Below are 21,289 nucleotides of genomic sequence, written 5' to 3'. Positions count from 1 at the left end.
ATTATAATTTGAATATTTTATTATTAACATTTTAAATAAAAGTCTCAGAAAATAAACTTGACTTTCCTAACAAGAAAGCATAATTAACCCGCTAAACACCTTGTGTTTGTTACTGATACTTTTGAATTAATTTGATACATTTGAATTAATTTGAATTTAACCGTAAACGTGACTAAGGCAACGTACGCGACATCAATCAATATTTACACTTTTTTTTTTTTACATCACAAGCCTGTTTACTTATCTTAATACAAGACTACACAATGACAGCAAACCTGAAGAAAAAAATAAATTAATGAATATAATTATAATCCGAGCGACATTGTAAACACTAATACAGATTAGTGCTCGATAATCAACACTTGACCGATACAAAGGAGCTACAAGTTACATCCGAAATACTGTTCATAGTTAATAAAACAAAGTTTTGACATGTCATTAAACGTTATTTACAACAACAACAAAAAATGTATAATTTTTTTAATAAATTAAATCAGTATTTCAGGCAGATTTAGGGAGATGTGTGCCTCGTTTGAGCTCTCAGCCATCAAGCTAACATAAACAGCAGATGCTAAGCGCACAACAAAAGCACAATTTCTTTACCTTTTATGCGAAGTGATGATCAAGAGTCACCGGAACAGCGAGTTTGAGCCTCGCAGGACGTTTAAGTCACTTGTTAGAGAAGTTTTACTGTCACTTTCACAGTGACAGCAGCAGCTAGCTGGCTAACATTTACTTCCCCTCGTCTCGAGCAGCCTTTAGGACCTCACTTGTATAAAACCGGTCCACATCGAGCAAGACACAAAGATGTGTGGTGTGTGCCCAGAGCAGGAGAGTGTATCCTTACAGAAGTCACCCTGGAGATTGTTAAATCCATGCGGATTGTCGGGTTTTTATCACACAGAATATAACGCACATCTTTCGCAGCGTGTTCAAGAACGTCAACAGCCGCTGCAGACTGCGCAGACGTCACTGCGTCGCCTTGGAGGAGCCACGTATGGGAAGTTTGTGATGGGATAAACCACTGTATTTTTATTTGAGCTCAACATCCACACCACTGTTCTATTCGCTTTTTTTTAAAACTAATAAATAAATAAATAATATATCATATATCAATATCAGACACTGTTTAGTCAGCGCTAATATAATTGTGTGACTAATAAAAATCTTGAATCTAATAGTGAGTATGGAAAGCTGACTAAGCCTTTACTGTTTTAAGCGTTACTCATAGTAACTGCATTTTTCCTAGTAATAATTCCATAAGAGTGTAGTGCTATCAAAAGTAGCAAGCACGATACCATTCAGGACTGAAATTTTTAAACGATATATAATGATATATAACGATTTTAGGTATAAAATAAAATGTACACAAACCTGTATTGTACTGAAGAAATGCATCAACTCGATGGCACTTAGAAGAGCTCTCGCTAGAAGACAATGCAAAATCCCCACGATAAATAACCTCTGTGTTATGTCTGACCCAGGATCTGAGTATAACACAAAAACATCATGCAGTTGTGTACTTATGTTATCCCAAAAGTTCCCGGGATTTATAGAAATTGACTCTTTCCTGGTCATTGTCGCATAAATGATGTAATACCTGCATTATCCTCAGTTTTCGCTTGTAGACATAAAAAATGCTGCTGTACAGTTAAACTAAATCAATTGTGAATAAAATAAAAATGAAAAGTGTTTACTGCAGCATTAAATTTGGATCTGCTCAGTGTTGCACCACTATTTATTTTACATGTTTTTACAGTGTTGTGCATTATAACCAATCACACATTAGTCTGTTAAGGTTATTAATGCAATGGCCGATCAGAGGCGTTCTGATGAGTCAGCGCTGAAACTGATCACTGTTTTGTTCAGACTGACTGACTGAATTCTGCCCTCGCGCAAATTCTCCCATCATAAACAACAAAGTGCAGATGTAAGAAAGAGATTCATTCATCAAATAGTTTACAGACCGTTTTATTGGAGTTTTTTGAGATTCCTTAAAGTCATGCTAGACTAAAGTTAATCGTAATGTGTTTTGACAATGTAAATGTTCTTTGCTCCCTTACTCTATTGATTTATTTGCCTTTTGAATAACTGAAAGTTACAGGTAATAAAAAAAAATAATAAATCTGTGAACATGATTCGTGGATGGTTAAAATGACATCTCCAATCGTTCCACTCTCTTTCATAGCTCCATCAAGCTTCTCCTTTCAAAATGCGACCTCTAGGGGTGAAAACCTACATATTATGTCTTTAATACTTAAAAGTAACTATTGTGTTTATAGAACTCTCTAATAATTGTTACTTGTTAAAATGCAATTATGAGTAACGCTGGATGAATGCTAACATGACTTGCCATACTATATTTACACGAGCAGCAATGTAATGCGAGAGCTTTAATTTATACTATGACAACAAACTGTTAGAAGAAAGGGATCATTGGGGTTCTATATAGAACCATAGGGTTCTTTACTCAACTCCAAAGAATCCAACTCAGCTTCAACTAATGACAAGAAAGAACCCTTTTGGCACAAAGGGTTCATATCTTGAATTTTGTGATCATTCACATGCATTCATAAATGCATTTGAATACACAGAATAATGCAGTGAAAGAACGCACTCAAAATGCACAAGCGCACTAGTATGACTTCATCATGTAACTTTACATTAGCCTAGATGCATGCACTTTTTGGCACGATTTGTTTAGTTTTTGAATATACTTGATACTGTTAAAAGGCACATCATTAAAACAAAAAATACGAGTTCACATTTCACACCTAAACAAGCATGGAAAACGTAATTATAACTAGCTACTAAATTAGTTAAAAATGCCTATCCATATACAGCTAAGATTCGCGATCCTCAAACTGACTCAAATGATTCGCGATCCCGCTACGAACTCCCGAACTGACTCAAATGATTCGCGATCCCCAAATTGACCCAAATGATTCGCGATCCCGCTACGAACTCCCGAACTGATTCAAATGATTCGCGATCCCCAAATTGACTCAAGTGATTCGCGATCCCGCTCCGAACTTATTAAAATGATTCGCGATCCCCAAATTGACTCAAATGATTCGCGATCCCGTTACGAACTCCCGAACTGATTCAAATGATTCGCGAACCCGCTACGAACTCCCGAACTTATTAAAATGATTCGCGATCCCCAAATTGACTCAAATGATTCGCGATCCCGTTACGAACTCCCGAACTGATTCAAATGATTCGCGATCCCGCTCCGAACTCCCGAACTTATTAAAATGATTCGCGATCCCCAAATTGACTCAAATGATTCGCGATCCCCAAACTGACTCAAATGATTCGCGATCCCGTTACGAACTCCCGAACTGATTCAAATGATTCGCGATCCCGTTACGAACTCCCGAACTGACTCAAATGATTCGCGATCCCGTTACGAACTCCCGAACTGATTCAAATGATTCGCGATCCCGTTACGAACTCCCGAACTGATTCAAATGATTCGCGATCCCGTTACGAACTCCCGAACTGACTCAAATGATTCGCGATCCCAATACACATAATGCTATAAAAGTGTGCACATCTAGAGAAATAAACAGCAGATGTTCATGTTAACAACTTCTTTAACTTGAGCAAACGCTGCTAATACATATACATATGTTAATAAAGTAAATAAAACGAAAACATGAATGTTTTAATGCTACTGAATAAAAATAAACGATCCACTCCAAAGTCTCTGCTCATCATGACAGGACCTGGATCAGTGAGCTGCGTCTCGGGCCGATGACGTCACTTCCATGGAGGCATGTTTTTTTTAATTTATTTTTTTATTAACAAATATGTACAGAACAAAACTGTTTGCCAGGGGTACAAACATTAAAATAAATAAGGTTACAAAGAGTATACAGAATACACATTAGTTGCATAGAATTTTTTCTAGAATAGAATTTGTTATTAAAGCCTTTGATTGTTTAAGATCATTGATGGTGGTGCTGTAATGAGACAGCTCTTGTAGAAATAGGTTAAATAACGGCTTGCTGTCAGTCCATTTTCTTTTATGAATGTGAAATTTTCCTAAAAATAAAACAAGTTGTACAAAGAAAATCAAGTCCTTTTCCAAATTAATGTCCTCAAAGTAAAGAAGAACGTCCTTCTCCTGCAAATATAATGACTGTCCTGTTTTCCTTTCAATAAAATTTTGTACATTCATCCAGAACATTTTAGTAAACACACAATGATAAAACAGATGTTCAATAGTTTCTTCATTTTAGCCACAGAAAGTACATGAATACTCAACATCAATCTTAAATCTTAACGTCTTTTTTGCCGGATATATTCTATGTATAATTCTGAAAGATACTTCTTTTATTTTATTGTTTAGACAGAATTTATTACTCATCAACCACATTTCTTTCCAATTAATATCCTTATAAAGAGATGTCCAAAATTCTTTAGCAGGAGGAACCGTAACATAAACCAAAAGGTTTCTAATGTAATTACTTGAACATTTGTTTCTTGTAACGTTTACACTTCCCAGAAAAATATTGTTAACAGGAGCTGTCACAAAAAGCTCTGTTCTGGATCCAATCATAAGCTGCAAAACATTCCTTGGAATAGCAGCAAAAACAATGTCATATTCTTTTGGTGTAACTGCAATATCAAATTTAGAAATAAATTCTTCAAACAATAACAATTGACCATCCGAATTCATAAGTTGTGAAACCAAAACAATACCATTATTAATCCAGTTTTTGTTGTACAAAGATTTGTTTTTATACTGAATACTCCTGTTATTCCAAATGTAATAATTTGTAGGTGAGAAATTATGTTTGTACACCAGTTTCCATGACAGCAGAGCTTGCTTGTGGAAATTAGCTAATTTCACAGGCAATTTATCAGGGTTATAGTCACACTTCAACACGAAGTTGAGTCCTCCAATTGAATTAAAAATGAATTTAGGGAAAGCATTCCAAATATCATCTTCTTCTTGAATTAACTTAGTAAGGCATTTAATTTTAAATGTATTATTTACTGTTTCAAAACAAAGAACCTCCAGACTTCCATTTTGTCTTGTGTTACATAATACCTCTTTTTTAAGATAATGACACTTATTTCTCCAGATGAAATTGAAAAGAGTTTTATCTAGTTTTTTAAAAACTGTAGTGGGCATTCCCAAAGCCAGAGACACATAAACAGCACGTGATATTCCTTCAGCTTTGGACAGTAAAACTCTGCCATTTAAAGAAAGATCCCTCATTAACCAAATGTTAAATTTTTTTGTTATTTGCTCAACCATTGGGTCAAAGTTTAAGTTGTTACTGGATTTTTCATTTTTATCAATAACAATGCCCAAATATGTGAAGGTACTCTTCACAGGGATATTATTTATCGACGACATATTGCATTCCCTTAAAGGTAATAACACCGACTTACTTAAGTTCATTTTAAGTCCCGATACTCCATGGAGGCATGTTGTACACGCCGGAAAAATGGTATGGCAAGCTCAAACTAGACTGACAGCAAAATAAAAGCAGCGTTGCAAATAAATTAATAGATATGACCATGGAAAATATATATTGCAAAATCATTGCTTTCGCGCTGTTTTATTTGTTTTGCAATTCTTAATTTTTGTTTGCAAAAAGCAAATGTATTTTCCTCACTACTTTAAATAGAATGTTTTAAATTTGTTTTTGTTTTTATTGTTTTTGTATATTTTAAACAAGGTAAATCTTTCTGATTTATTAAAATAAAAAGCCACATACATGGATTTTTCTGGGCTAAGCCCCAGATCTCCACTCACCCTAGAACCACCCCTGCTGACAGTGTTGGTTTTCGGTGTCCTGTCCCCGACAGGAGCTGTTCCTGGAAATGTCCCCGTTTTACTAACTTTTAAAACACCACATAAAATACACTAGAGAAAAGACTAAACAACAAAGCCATCGTGCAGTGGTTATTTACACCAACAGAGGGGGCTGCGAGCAACAGACGAGCATTGGCAGATCGATCTGATGAAACAAGTCATGTCATCAAAAGCGACAGTGTTTTATTATTGTCCCCCATCGGTAGTCATACTATTTATGTTAAATATTTTTAAAGTAATTAAAAACAGATTTATATTTCAAATAAATACTGTTCTTTTAAACCTTTTGAATTAAAGAATACTGGAAACAACGTATCACACAAAAAAATATGAAGCAGCACAACTGTTTTCAACATTGATAATAATCTTTTTTTTTAGCAGCAAATCATCATATTAGAATGATTTCTGAAGATCATGTGACACTGAAGTTGTATTACGTATCATATCATATAATGCTGAAAATTCAGCTATGATCAGTAATCAATTAGGCTACATGTATTCACAAAACTGTAATAATATTTCACCATATGTCTGCTTTACCTATTATATTACTGGTTGAACACGCTAACATGATTAACCTATTTTTTTTTTTTTTTTTGATTTCAGCTGTGACAGTGAAATTCCGATTATTCATATTCAGACTGGCCAGTGATCAGCTTGTGTACTCGGGATTTTATATTACAAACATATTCACTGTCACTATAACAGTTCCCATGTTGTCATGTTTCAGCCTACAGAACACGAAATCAGAGGAACAAGTTGTATGAGAACAGATATTCGTCAACACAGCCAGAAAGCTGAAGATGAGATGCAGGACGCCTTATTTACCTTGTCAACAGCTAGCAGCAGATACTCATTACTGAGACTTAACGCAGTGTGACGTTTCTCTTTGACACACTGACCTACTTTCTCTGAGAGACTCGTGTGCAAAAGCTCCACTGAAGATGATAGACTGTAGATTAACTCATGCAGATAACCCTGGAACACTTGCAATATATATTAATTATATATATAAATAAATGTGCATGCACATAAAACCGACAGCTTTAACGCACTGACTGATTCATTTATATGTATGCACTGACAAGGCACACATCTGAAGCGCGCCCCCTTGAGCTCCACGTTCTCTCGCGCTCACGTGCCCGCGCGCTTTATTATGGGACGCTGCTGAGCCACAGACGGAGTCACATTCGCATCTGATCAAACTACGAATCAAAGCAGATCAGAGTGTTTTGGTATGGTATGCCTTTCTGTGTTGACGAAGAAGCTTGGAACAAGTGAGTATGATTTCTACAGAGATATGGGCCGTGCAGAATATTGATAAGTGTGCTGCTGAGGTTTGGGTTCTGTTTAGAGAGGAATACAGCCACTGATTAGTAACCAATATGCCATACTGTTTTTTTTTATGTTGTTGTTTACAGTATTCCTCAAGTACTGAATGCATGCCATGAATATGCCATTCAAAAGGAAGTTTCTTCTGCTCACCAAGGCTGCATTTCTTTGAAAAATACAGTAAAAATAGTCATATCATGTAAACATTAAAACAATTAAAAATTGCTGTTTTCTGTGTGAATCTCTGTTAAACTGTAATATATTTCTGTGATGCACAGCTGTATTTTCAGCATCATTACTCCAGTCTTCAGTGTCACATGATCTTCAGAAATCAGAATAATATGATGATTTGCACTGTAAAAATATAATCCAAAAAATGCACCGCGGCAGCTTATTACACATGACATCATCCTTTAATTTTACAGACATTTCTTTTAACTCTAAGTGCAACGAAGTGTGGAAGTCAAAATACTGTGTGAAATTCAAGACAGCTATAAAAAATTAATACGGGAAAATGTTTCAAATTCCACAGTATATTGTGCCCTATTTGACAGATTTTTACAGAGTGTGGTTCAAACTATTTTTGGGGGCCACTGTAGTTTTGTCTCAGATACCTGTGGTTTTCTACTGAACAGGATGAAAAGAAGACGATCAAAGTGTCAGAGCTTCAGAAACAAGAGACACAGGAGTGTCCAGACGGGGTCACAGAGACGCCCAGACGAGACGTGGGGAAGCCTGCCACATCACGTGGTCCTGCACATATTCCAGTACCTGTCTCTGGAACGAGGTCTTTCACATCCCAGACCTCTGGAGGAGATTTGAGTTTGAGCTGAACCAGCCGGCCACATCGTACCTGAGGTCCACAACCCCGGATCTCATCCAGCAGATCATCAAACGACACGCTCAGCACCTGCAGTACGTCAGCTTCAGGGTACCTCGGCTTAGAAACACTCTGACGATAAAAGTGCTTCACAATGCCATGGAAGATCCTTTAACATCTGTTTCACACAAGGTTCTTTGTGGTGAAAGAAGGTTCTTCAGATTATAAAAAGATAAGAAAGTTCAAATGCATTTATTAAAAACAAAAATATACAATACGTCTTTACTGTCACCTTTGAGCAATTTAACATTTTCCTTGTGAGCACTGAGGATCACATTGTTCATTCACGATATTAGTTTGTATGGTTAATGGTCAAAATGTCTTAAACCTGTTGGAAAATGTTCTAAATAAATCGTTTATAAGATCCATCTGATCTGTTTGAATGTGCACATAAACTAAAATATTATGCATGAACACTACATTAAGAAAAGAATCAAAACTGTCATTTTAAAGGGATAGTTCATCCCAAAATGTAAATTATTTTAATTTTTTAATCTTTTTTTTTTTTCAATGTATATCTTTTTAAACAATTTACTCACTCTCAATTTGTTTCAAATCTGAAAACATAATGAAATATTTTGAAGAATATTGGGACCGACATATTTGCTGGTAGCCATTGACTTCCATATTATTTTTTCCATACTATGGATGTCAATAGGTACCGGAAACTGTTTGGTTACTCGTGTGCATCTTTTCTGCACAACAAAAGAAAGAAACTTTTTCACAACTTGAAAGTGAGTAAAAGACTATTTTTTTCCCCATTAAATATATATTATTATTTTTATTTATTTATTTATTTTTTTGCATGCACCATTCAGGTTGACAGCTGCACAGAATCTGCAGAAGCAGCCTGTAACATCCTCTCACAGCTGGTGAACTGCACCATTAAAACACTGGGTCTGATTTCCACAGCACGGCCGAGCTTCATGGACGTACCCCAGGTACTACAGAAACATGTTCATCCTTAACATACAAGTTGAGGCTTGTTGGGGCTTACTTAGTCACAAATGATTTAAAACAAACAATGCCTGACTTCTTTATTTAACTACAGACTTGATGGGTGAATTAATCACCAAATAATGTGACTGACTTCCAGCTGGCTCTGCTGTTTGTGTCCTCCTTTCAACTTTCAGTCGTCACACTAAACATCATGCAGGAAGATCTGGATGAGTCAGTGTTCTCATCTAGAGGCTCAGTTATCCTTCATTCGTCATTGCACTTTGTCTAGTGTACTCCATTTAGGTCAGAGCCATCTCCTCTGAGGTGCCTTCTCCAAACATTCAGATGAGGACATGATCAACAGTACAAGTAAAAACTAAATTTTTCGCATAGAGATGATTATTTTTAACCACAGCTTATAAAGCTTCAAAGACTGACCTGCTGTGAGCTTTGAGGTTGTTAATCAATGGCGTATGCTTTTGGTAAAGCCATCTGTTCACAATTATTTGAAATAACTGTTGATCAGCTGAATTTATAGTGAAAAACTACATTACCCATGATGCTCTACAGAAGATTCCACCAATCAGACTTCAGGGACCGCCCACTCACATGAGCGCCACAGTTCAGTTTGTGTTTCAACTTACTGGCAACCCAGAGTGTTGAAATCCTATTGGTTAAACTGGCAGTGGGCGGAGTCACACAGACCAAAACAAAACATTCTGACACCGAACACACATTTCAAAGTAGAATATCTGGCTGTAGCACTGTTTTTCAAAGAAACAATGCATGTTTCCTAAATATCTGCAAGCATATTATAGTATTTCTGTGCTTTAGTACAGTCAAAAAATTACATACAGCATCTTTAAGTACACAGTCTTGTCTCTTGTGTGTTTTTCTGGGGTATATGTGTAGCAATAGCCAACAAAACATTGTATGGGTTAAAATGATAGATTTGTCTTTTAGGCCAAAAATCATTAGGATATTAAGTAAAGATCATCTTCCATTAAGATATTTTGTACATTTATTACTGTAAATATATAAAAGCATAATTTTTGATTGGTAATATGCATTGCTAAGAACTTAATTTGAACAACTTTAAAGATGATTTTTTTCAATATTACATTTTTTTGCTCCCTCAGATTCCAGATTTTTAAATAGTTGTATCTCAGACAAATATTGTCCCCCTAACAAACCACACATCAATGGAAATCTAATTTATTCAGTCTGTTTTAGTCCCTACAGAGCTGCTAAATTTAAGGTACGCAATAAACAATATACAAATCATGTTTTTCAGTGTAGTTTTTTAAAGCAATGTTTCAAATTTCATAAATAGCATGTTTAAATATTAAATGCAATGATGCATTTGTGGGTTTATGTTGATGGTTCTGGACATGTTTGAAAATGAACCAGCATGTCCACATTACATAGCAGGGTGACCTCTGTGAAATAATGAAATGATGCTTGCTGTAAAGTTCATGAGAAGCCCGCGGCTCTGACTCGGTCTCATCTGCTCTGTTCTCACTCAGTCACACTTTGTCTCAGCTCTGACGGTGGTGTTTGTGAATTCCAAGTCCCTGTCCTCTATAAAAATTGATGACACACCGGTTGATGACCCTTCCCTGAAGGTACTGGTGGCCAACAACAGTGACACGCTCAAGCTGCTGAAGATGAGCAGCTGTCCTCATGTGTCTCCTGCAGGTCAGTGCATCACCGTCTGAGTCACGCCAGATCTAATACGAACATAACTTGGTTTCAAGTCGCCAAGAAACCCAAATCGACCTGTTTACTTTTTAATATACACTCTTTGACTTATTGTGCATGAGTTTATTCAACTAATTCATGTATATGCAATTGAATATAAGCTAATATAAGCCACGCTTATCACTTGAGATACATACTTGAAACTCACACTTGAATATTTTATTATTTAAATGTTTTTATTAATTATTCCACACAGGCTGGACAATTCCAAATAAAACTATTTATTTTAACCACATAGTGTATAACATATCATTGTTAGACTTAATATTGTTGTTTAAATGAAAATAAAGTAACTTTGTGAGTTACAGCAATGTGCAGTAAAAGTATTTTCGATTTTTCTCTTTTTGAAAAGTTGATAAGTATAGAAGTTTTAATGCTTCTTCCTCAAGAATGTTTATTTAGTGAAAATTAATGTAATTTCTGTTGATTGTAACTTTAATTTCAACTGAAAAAAGTAACTAACCAAACAAAACTTTTCTATAATTGCGTCTTTTTAACTCTGTATTTTGACTTTTTGTCTCAGAATTATGTGATATAAACTTGCATTTATGAGTTATAAAGACAGAATTGCATTATATAAACTCTACAATTTTAAGAAAATAGTATTTTACATAACCATGGATGAAGACACGAAAAACGGAGTAACAGACAAATTGATTCAATCGAGTGAGTCATTTACACTGGAACCGATTCGATTGATTCAAACTCGTGACTTCGATCATTCAGTTGAAGCGATTCGCTAGCAAACAAACACTAGCATTCATTTTCGAAGCAATATTGTTGGGTGAAATGGAACGGAACTCTGAATCAGTTAAATTTCATGACTTCGACGTGGGTTTGCGAAACTTTTTTTATATCTTTTTCTTATTGAACATTAGAAATCAAATCATTAAAGGTGCACTAAGTGAATTTTGCCAAACGATGTTGATATTATTCGCACTCTACCCGGCCGGGCAGGAAGTGCTCGCAGGCGGCGTCGAGATCGTAAACAAAGGCGGGGGAAGCGCGGAGGTCTAAGAGCTAAGCTAAAGCTAACACCGCTCCGGCTCTCTTTACCCAGCATTTTTCTCGCTAATGTGCGGTCACTGGTGAACAAAATGGATGAGTTACGACTCCGCATCACCCACAGTAAGAAACTTCTGGACTGCAATGTCATGGTTTTCACAGAAACATGGCTACACAGCGACGTACCCAACAATGCCATTGAGCTAGCAGGACGCTACACGCTCCGGGCAGATAGAACGGCAGATGACTCCGGCAAGACAAGAGGTGGTGGATTGTGCATTTATGTCAACAAAGCTTGGTGTACGAACACTGTCATTGTTGGGAGACACTGCTCAGCTAACCTAGAGTTTCTCATGGTTAAATGTAGACCTTTTTATCTGCCACGGGAGTTCACTTCCACCATAATAACCGCAGTCTATATTCCACCGGATGCTAATGCCAAGCTTGCTTTGAACGAACTTCATGCAGCCATTAGTAAACAACAGACTGCTCACCCGGAGGCTGCTTTTATTGTTGCGGGTGATTTTAATCACTGCAAATTAAAAACAGTACTCCCCAAATTTCACCAGCATTTTTCCTGCCACACCAGAGGAGACAAAACTTTGGATCATGTTTATACAAACATTAATGGAGCTTACATTGCGAGCCCCCTCCCCCACCTCGGACAGTCTGATCACCTTTCTTTGTTTCTCACCCCTAAGTATTCACCCCTCATCAACCGTGTGAAGCCATCAGTGAGGACCATCAAAGTGTGGCCAACTGGAGCAGGCTCTTTACTTCAAGACAGGTTTCAACACACTGACTGGAGTATGTTTGCTTCACAGGCTGCCTGTGGCTCTCACACGGACATTGATATCTAAACCTCCTCTGTACTGGATCACATCAACTCCACCATTGACAGTGTAACAACAGAAAAACAGATAACAACATACCCTAATCAGAAGCCATGGATGAACAAGGAGGTGCGACTTCTGCTGAAAGCCCGCAACACCGCTTTCAGGTCAGACGACGCTCAGGCCTACAGTAAATCCAGGGCTAACCTGAAAAGGGGCATCAAAAAGGCGAAGTACTGCTACAAGTTGAAGGTAGAGGAACACTTTTCCAACTCTGACCCCCGACACATGTGGCAGGGCATCCAGATTATCAGTGACTACAAGTCAAGCAACTCCACACCAACAGTCACGGACGTCTCCTTCCTTAACGAGCTAAATGACTTTTATGCTCGCTTCAACAGCGACAGCAAGGAGACGACCACCAAAATCTCAGCCTCTTCAGACCACCAACCTCTCAAACTCACCTCCACAGATGTCCACACTGCACTGAGCCGGATCAACGCACGCAAGGCTGCTGGCCCTGATGGCATTCCTGGACGTGTGCTTAGGGCATGTGCAGAGCAGCTTGCAGGGGTCTTCACAGACATTTTCAACATGTCCCTCATCCAAGCAACTGTGCCTACATGTTTTAAGTCCACATCCATTGTTCCAGTACCAAAACACTCCTCCCCAACGTGCCTCAATGACTATCGGCCCGTAGCACTCACACCCATCATTATGAAGTGCTTCGAGCGACTGGTCCTAGCACATCTCAAAGACTGCCTCCCACCCACACTGGACCCACACCAATTTGCTTACTGCAGAAATAGGAGCACAGAGGATGCAGTATGCACAGTGCTGCACTCTGCACTCACACACCTGGACCATAACAACACGTATGTTAGGATGTCGTTTGTTGACTTCAGTTCAGCATCTAACACCGTTATTCCCTCCAAGCTGACCACAAAACTTGGAGACCTGGACATTAACAGCTCCCTCTGCAACTGGATTATGGACTTTCTGACCAACAGGCCTCAGCATGTTCGGTCAGGCCACACCCACTCCACCACCATCACACTTAACACTGGCGTACCACAGGGCTGTGTGCTGAGCCCATTCTTCTACTCCCTTTACACCCACGACTGCAAGCCTGTGCATGGATCCAACTCCATCATTAAGTTTGCAGATGACACCACGGTGATTGGCCTCATCAGTGACAACGATGAGACTGCCTACAGGGAAGAGATACAGCACCTGGCCACATGGTGCGCTGACAATAACCTGCTCCTTAACACCAATAAGACCAAGGAGCTCATTGTGGACTTCAGGAAGAAGAAAGGAAGCACGCATGACCCCATCCACATTAACGGGATGGTTGTTGAACGTGTCTCCAGCTTCAAGTTCCTGGGAACCACCATCTCGGAGGAACTGTCCTGGGCCACAAACACCTCCAGCCTCGTCAAAAAGGCTCACCAGCGCCTTTTCTTCCTCAGGACACTGAAGAAGAACCAGTTGTCTTCAACCATCCTGGTGAACTTTTACCGGTGTGCGATCGAGAGCATCCTGACCAGTTGCATCACAGTCTGGTATGGGAACTGCTCAGTGGCTGACCGCAAGGCACTGCAAAGGGTGGTGAAAACTGCCCAGCGCATCACAGGGACACCACTTCCTGCTCTTGAGGACATCCAGAGGAAACGCTGTCTATGTCGAGCTCGCAGCATTCTCAAGGACTCCTCTCACCCTGACCACGAACTGTTTAACCTCCTCCCCTCCGGAAGGCGTTTCAGGAGCCTCCGGACAAGGACCACAAGATTCAGGAACAGCTTTTTCCCTAAAGCTGTCTCCTTGCTGAACTCTGCCCTCTGACACCCCTCAACACCCCCCACACCACACATAGACTCCTCCCCCTCTTCAACACTCTGATTTATTTATTTACTCACAACAAGCAAAAAGTAACTTGTTATTACTTGCACTACTGCCTGTTCATCCAGGAACAATGTATAATCCATTTGCACATTGAAATATTTTTTTCTATGCACTTTACTGTCCATTGCAATACTGTAAATTATGTTCATATTTCTGCCTATAGTGTACATACACTTTTACATAGCCCATCTGTATAGTATGTTCATAGTACACCTATCTGTATATCGTGCTTATAGTATTTAATATCTGTAAATGATGTCCAAAATACTTACCTGTATAGTTATTGTACATATTATAGACCTTTATTCTGTACTTACTGCTTATTGCACTTCTGGTTAGATGCTAACTGCATTTCGTTGCCTTGTACCTACATGTGCAGTGACAATAAAGTTTAATCTAATCTAATCTAATATTAGAAAGCACCAAAACAAACACGCCCAGGCTACTCTAACAGGCCCTATCTGGAAATTTCCACCCCACACATGTTGGGTACATAAACATGTGTTGGGTTCCTGGCTTAGTGGTAGAGCATAAGGTTGTGGGTTCGATTCCCAGGATACACACATACTCGTAAAAAATGTATAGCCTGAAAGCACTATACAGTAAGTCGCTTTGGATAAAAGTGTCTGCTAAATGTAATGTACAACCCTGACATAAGGATGATTGTGGAAACAAGCGAAGATGAAGCACTAGCCAATGCAGATAAGTTCAAGTTTTGTGAAATTAGTGAATAATAACATCCAATTGGTGATTTAATATTATTCAGAAATCATTATAGGTTGTTTGTATACAAACACTGCCAACACACATTTCACTTCAAGCATGTAAAAGTGAATTTTGCATCCGATGACGCCTTTAAGTGTACTGTAATCACCTACCCTTGTTTATGAACCCAAGTTCACCTGTTTCCTCTCGCTCATCCAGGCATCCTCTGTGTGGCCGATCAGTGTCACGGCCTGCACGAACTGGCTCTGAACTACCACCTACTGAGCGACGAGCTTCTGCTAGCGCTGTCCTCCGAGAAACACGTCCACCTGGAGCACCTGTGCATCGACGTGGTGAGCGAGAACCCGGGACAAACGCAGTTCCACTCCATCAAGAAGAGCAGCTGGGACGCCCTCATCCGCCACTCGCCCCAGGTCAACATCGTCATCTACTTCTTCCTCTACGAGGAGGAGTTTGAGCCCTCCTTCTGCGAGCTGATGCCCGTCACTCACCTGTACTTCGGCCGGGCCGTCAGTAAAGATATGCTGGGGCGTATCAGGCTGAACTGTCCACGTCTCGTGGAGCTGGTGGTGTGCGCTAATGGGCTGGAGCCGCTGGACGAAGAGCTGATCCGACAGTGATAGACAGTGGTACCAAGTCTGTGGTTTTCACATTGAACTGGGCTACAGGGACCCCTTCCGAATTTAAATTGGACTAGTTTTGGGTAGCAATTGGGTGTTTGTTTTTTTGAAAACCTGGCAACCTTGACTCTAATCTGCGAAGCCATTGGAAGGCAATGAAAAACAGCTAATGCTAACACTTCTTGTTTTGCAGTACATGGGAAAGGAGACCAGAGGCCATTTTTTTAATGGATTTCAATGGAGGAGAGGCTTCACTACCACCGGCGGCGCCAAGGGGGGTCTTGGGGGGTCTCAAGACCCTGCCAAAAAATGCCTTGACCCCCCATTTGACCCCCCAGCCTCTTCCTGATTAAAAAATATATATATTCGGGATAAAGATCCAAAAATGTTTCTCTTCAAACTACGCAGAACAATAATAAATAATAATTATTTCGACATTTATTCATACACTGAACCGAGAACCGTTTCTGTCGGACGCGTCCGATTCGAGAACCGATGAGCTGATGATAACTGCGCATGCGTGATTCAGCGTGAAGCAGACTGACACAGAGCGCATCTGAACCGAACTGATTCTTTTGGTGATTGATTCTGAACTGATTCTGTGCTAATGTTATAAGCGCGGGTAAACCAAAGGCTTGAATGAAGGGCAATCATCGCCAATGACGGCATTATCGAGCGCAAAAGAACCAGTGAACCATTTTTTTTTTCAGCTGGTTTATTTGATCGAATTGTCCGAAAGAACCGGTTCACTTGAGCACCTGCTCCTTTGCCCCTTAAGTGCCCTTTTGTCAAAGCAAAATTTCCTCAATTTTTTTTGTAATAACATAAACTTTTGTGAATGCCTGCCCACGTCCAATCATAATATTAGTACAATTTATTAATAATAATTTAGCCGTAAATAAAATGACCAACATGATGACCGTTCACCTGACTACGACCTCATCCAACCGGGAAGATTCCTCATGCTGCACGCGCATTTTTTAATTGCTAGAGGATATTTTCAACATCGTGGCAGCTAGTAAGTGGTGTTTCATTCTCAGCGAAGTGATTTTGGTGTTTATTTACTTATTATTATTTTACAAGAACGATGTGATGTGAGAACATGCAGATATGTTGTTTATATTGCTGTGTGTAGCCTGTAGTGTAGAAGTAACACTAGCGTGCTGCTGTTTGAGGGAGAAAGGTTTCACAGGCATCGAGGGGTCTGGTCTTTTTTATGTTATTTGAATAAACTTTTATTATATTACAGTACTTAACACGTAAAAATAATTATCACAACACTGGTAAGGTTTATTCAGATTTTCTCATTCTCTGAATTATCATTATAAAAATAAAAACAATTCAGATTTTAAATGTGATGCAAATATTTTTTCTACAATAGTAACAGTGTTTACAACAGCAAGACCACTTTAGCCTGTAAACTCAATAATATCTATCTGGAAATAAATGTAAAAATATCAATGTCAATAAAAATGCATAATATACCTGACATGAAAGTGCAGTGTGAAGGATATGAATAACAAATGTAGCCTGCCATTTGTTTACATTGCAAAGGTGTTTTTGTTGTTTAGTAGCAGAAATATGCAGTTATTAGCCATGTCCACTGTATTTTTTGTTGGTTTTCATGAGACCCCCCTTGAAAAGACCAGGACCCCCCCATTGCCCCCCCAATCAAAATTGTCTGGAGCCGCCACTGTTCACTACACTAAATAAAAACAGCTTTTTAGCAGAAACAGCTTATCATTTAATGAATTGACCGCCTATTGGCTAATCTGCAACACGTTTTACACTAAACAATACTTTTGGATCGGACTATGTTGAGAGTTGATACCGGAAAAAATGTTTTCATAAGAGAAATCATTGACTTTTTGTGACGTGGGATTCAGTTTATGGCACTCCTCATCCATTTCTGCTGTATCCGTAAACATCGATTGACTCAACTGAAGTTCGATGGCATCAAAGCTGTAATGTGATTGGTTATTAAGGCACATATGATCCAAGTTGACAGTTACACTTTGCCCAATAGTTAGTAATACCAAAGACTACAGAATACCCAAGACGTGTCACTCGTATAGTTTGGAATGGGAAAAAAATCCAACGTTCAATATGGCCGCTCAATCGCAGGAAGCCCCGCCTCCTGAATGAAAGAGCCAATCGCTAATCGGTAAATGCAGTCTGAGTTTGGCAGCCGTTAGACAGAACGGGGTAACGTTAATTAACATTTAGCATGGGAAACTGAACATCTGGATCATTAGTGTGGAGGATCTGCTGTAGAAACATGATTTGTGATCGGATCTCAGAGAAGGGATTTGAATGAAGTGTTTACAGATCAACACAAGTGGCCACACGTGAAACCACGGTTCTTTATGGGTCACTCATTGGCACACAACCCCTCTGGGACTTGTTAAAGAGCTCGTATTTAATGGATTACCCTTCTTTTGTTGGCCGAACAGAAATAAATGTTGCAGCAGCTGTCAGTGCATGTCTCTATAAGCAAAGACTTTAGAGCTATTAATAAGTCATTGTTCTGGCACCCTGTCAAAATAAAAGTCAGATTTAACTTTAAAAAAAATATTATGGGAATATATTACTACTGTATACCAAAATTGTATTATCAAAATAATAATAATCATTTTAAGGAATATCCTATAGCCAAGGTATTTTTATTGATTGATTTAGTTTTTAGAATCTTTAGAATGTTTTGTTGTAAATTCATTTTATTTGATTGCATTTTTATTGATTGCATGATTGAACTGTTATTACTTCATTTCTCTGAACATAATTTTTCTATGCTAAATAAATAAATAAAATGGGAAATTAGATTTCCCCTAATTACTGTTTAGGGGAAAACTATTTATTTTTTATATAGTTTGTTAAAAATCAATATTATATAACTTCATAGTTTATAAAGTATGTTTCACTACATTAAAACCCATTAATTCTCTGGCAAGAAAAAAAATATTCTTTTATTTGCAAACTATTTTAAAAATGCATGAGATTCTTAATTTTAATAATAATTTTTGTTCTTGTCATTGCAGATGTTTAAATTACAACTGGTTTACTGTGCTGTTGTTTATTTGTAGATTTATAAACATTTGAAGCATAATATGCATTTACACTGTCCTCAACTATCTTATAAACACCAAGCCACTACAATTAATGTGTCTTTTACAGTGTTTCACAAAACAACTGTCAGACAAGCTCAGCTTTATCTTAAAACATACTCTGTGTTTAGTAACAGGCTGTGAAGAATACTGCATTTACAATATTTACATTTCAAAGGGAGGTCAATATTAGGAGTCAAACTGTGGCATTTGTTTTTTCTTTTCTTTTTTTTAATGCAAGTCCGTTATTTTAAATGCAAATTGAATTTCTCTTGAATTTATTTGCGATTGGTCTCGTTGTTTTATAAGATAGCCCACAGAAATTGAAATAAAAATTTTAATTGAAAATATTTTTATAGCCTACATACTGTATATTTTATATTGTAAATCAAAAGTGTGTTCTTATTGTAAACATCAATCAGATTGCACAGTAAAAAAAAAAAAAAGTGTTTATATCTCACATTTAATAAAAGACAAAGAAAACCAAGCTTTTAAATATCGCATCTAATGGCAAATTAATTTTTTTTATTTATATTTTTACTTTGTTTTTTTTCCCTTAAAAATATTAACATACATAATGTCATTACGAACATACATTTACAGATGTTTTTAAATATTTTAAAAACGCTTTTGACTCAATAGTGACATTATTATTTGGGCGGTTATAACACTTAATATACAATTCTACATATTAAATAATAAAATAATCCCTAATTTGCAATGCACATATTAAACATAAATGCATTGTAACAGCTTAACTTCATTTCAAACCTGCAGTCTCTGTCTTTAAAGACGTCTAACACCAAGTGACTGTCTGAAAACACTGTCATGTAGGTTTAATAAAGCACCCCACTCCAAACTCCAACCATCTTGTGTCTCCTTTTTCTTCTTAAATGGATGCTGTGTTTGCAGTTCATCAGAGCACCACTAGATCGCAGAAGCATCCCATCAGAAACCCTCCTGACATGTTACATAAAAGCGCATTGGGTTCTGCAAACAGAATCAACACAAGACACTTTATATTCATTCTGAGGCTCGACTGTGGTGTGTGTTGCACACATGCTATGATCCGTCTGAGCGTGAGGTCATCACTGACTGAAGAACGTCAGCCAGACGTCAGCAGGACAATTAAATATTCAAATAACGGCGCAGGACTGTGATCCACCTGAGCGTGTTACACACACAGACATCAACATGCATCACAATCCAATGCATTTACAGGAATGAATAATCTCACTGTGGCACTCGTGTTTCTCTCAGCATGCACAACAAGCTCTATATGAACCGAGATATTATGTAACATCTGCAAACCTCAATTACTGCATGAGTAGCTCAAAGCACAAGTGCATACAAATGTGGTCCACATGACAACAGGAAGTAGTTTCACAGAAGGGAAAAGGCTCAGCTGCATCCTCCGAGCAGATGACATTCACATTACACGCATGTATTGATCGAGCATGGACTACGCTCGTGAGTGTGTGTGTGTGTGTGTGTGTGTGTGTGTGTGTGTGTGTGTGTGTGGAAAAATGCAAGGACCTCAGGACATGCAAGGTGTACCTGGTAAATTTAGAGAAAGTTTTTAAGGTATTAAAGTAATTTGCACATAAATTTATGCAATTGCACATCATATAGGACTATACGTGACCCTGGACTACAAAACCAGTCATAAAGGTCAACTTTTCCAAAATTGAGATTTATACATCATCTGAAAGCTGAATACATAGCCGTTCCATTGATGTCTGGTTTGTTTGGATCAGACAATATTTGGCCGAGATACAACAACTTGAAAATCTGGAATCTGAGGGTGCAAAAAAAAAATTATAATAATAAAAAAAATCTAAATATTGAGAAAATCGCCTTTAAAGTTGTTCAGATGAAGTTTTTAGCAATGCATATTACTAATCAAAAATTAAGCTTTGATATATTTATGGTAGGAAATGTTATATATATATATAATCTTCATGTAACATGATCTTTACTTAATATCCTAATAATTTTTGGCATAAAATAAATTGATAATCTTTCAATGTACTATGTATATTGCTACAAAACGTCTATTTTATTTCATATTAGAATTTTTATTTGTATTTTTTAAAGCTCAGGTTTGAGTTGACTGTATAACCCCTGCTATCATTCAAAAGTTTGGGGTTGGTATAATGTACTCTAATATCTTTCTAATGTTATTTAATCATGTCCAGTTTGTTAGAAGTATATAATGAATACTGTATGTAATATAGTGCACATATTTAGCAAAATGCTCCTTTTATAGTTCACTTTTCAAGCTAACTATAAGTTTACGGTCACTTGAATGACTTTTCTGAGGTAAATGTGGTGATGTTATGTGTTTA

The 21,289-nt window shown here is 37.8% G+C and overlaps 3 protein-coding genes across 3 annotated transcripts in view; 1 reads left to right on the top strand and 2 right to left on the bottom strand.

Moving 5' to 3' along the window:
• The window catches only part of LOC127971515 (copper-transporting ATPase 1-like), a 28,231-nt gene extending 27,229 nt beyond the window's left edge, over positions 1–1,002 (bottom strand). Inside the window, exon 1 of the mRNA XM_052574566.1 lies at positions 604–1,002. The gene's annotated coding sequence lies outside the window, so the exon portion shown is untranslated. The remainder of the gene's footprint in view (positions 1–603) is intronic.
• The window catches only part of LOC127971522 (GDNF family receptor alpha-4-like), a 236,256-nt gene that overhangs the window by 144,969 nt on the left and 69,998 nt on the right, over positions 1–21,289 (bottom strand). The window lies entirely within an intron of this gene.
• Positions 6,994–17,530, top strand: fbxl3l (F-box and leucine-rich repeat protein 3, like). Its single transcript, XM_052574591.1, is given in 6 exon segments — positions 6,994–7,113; positions 7,804–7,944; positions 7,946–8,099; positions 8,867–8,989; positions 10,514–10,685; positions 15,416–17,530. Coding segments are annotated over 6 exon segments (1,047 nt in total). The 5' UTR covers positions 6,994–7,078; the 3' UTR covers positions 15,838–17,530.

Source organism: Carassius gibelio, chromosome B14 (genome assembly GCF_023724105.1).
Source record: "Carassius gibelio isolate Cgi1373 ecotype wild population from Czech Republic chromosome B14, carGib1.2-hapl.c, whole genome shotgun sequence".
Lineage (NCBI taxonomy): Eukaryota > Metazoa > Chordata > Actinopteri > Cypriniformes > Cyprinidae > Carassius > Carassius gibelio.
Note: the sequence above shows the minus strand (reverse complement) of the source record. Positions and strands in the feature narration are given on the sequence as shown.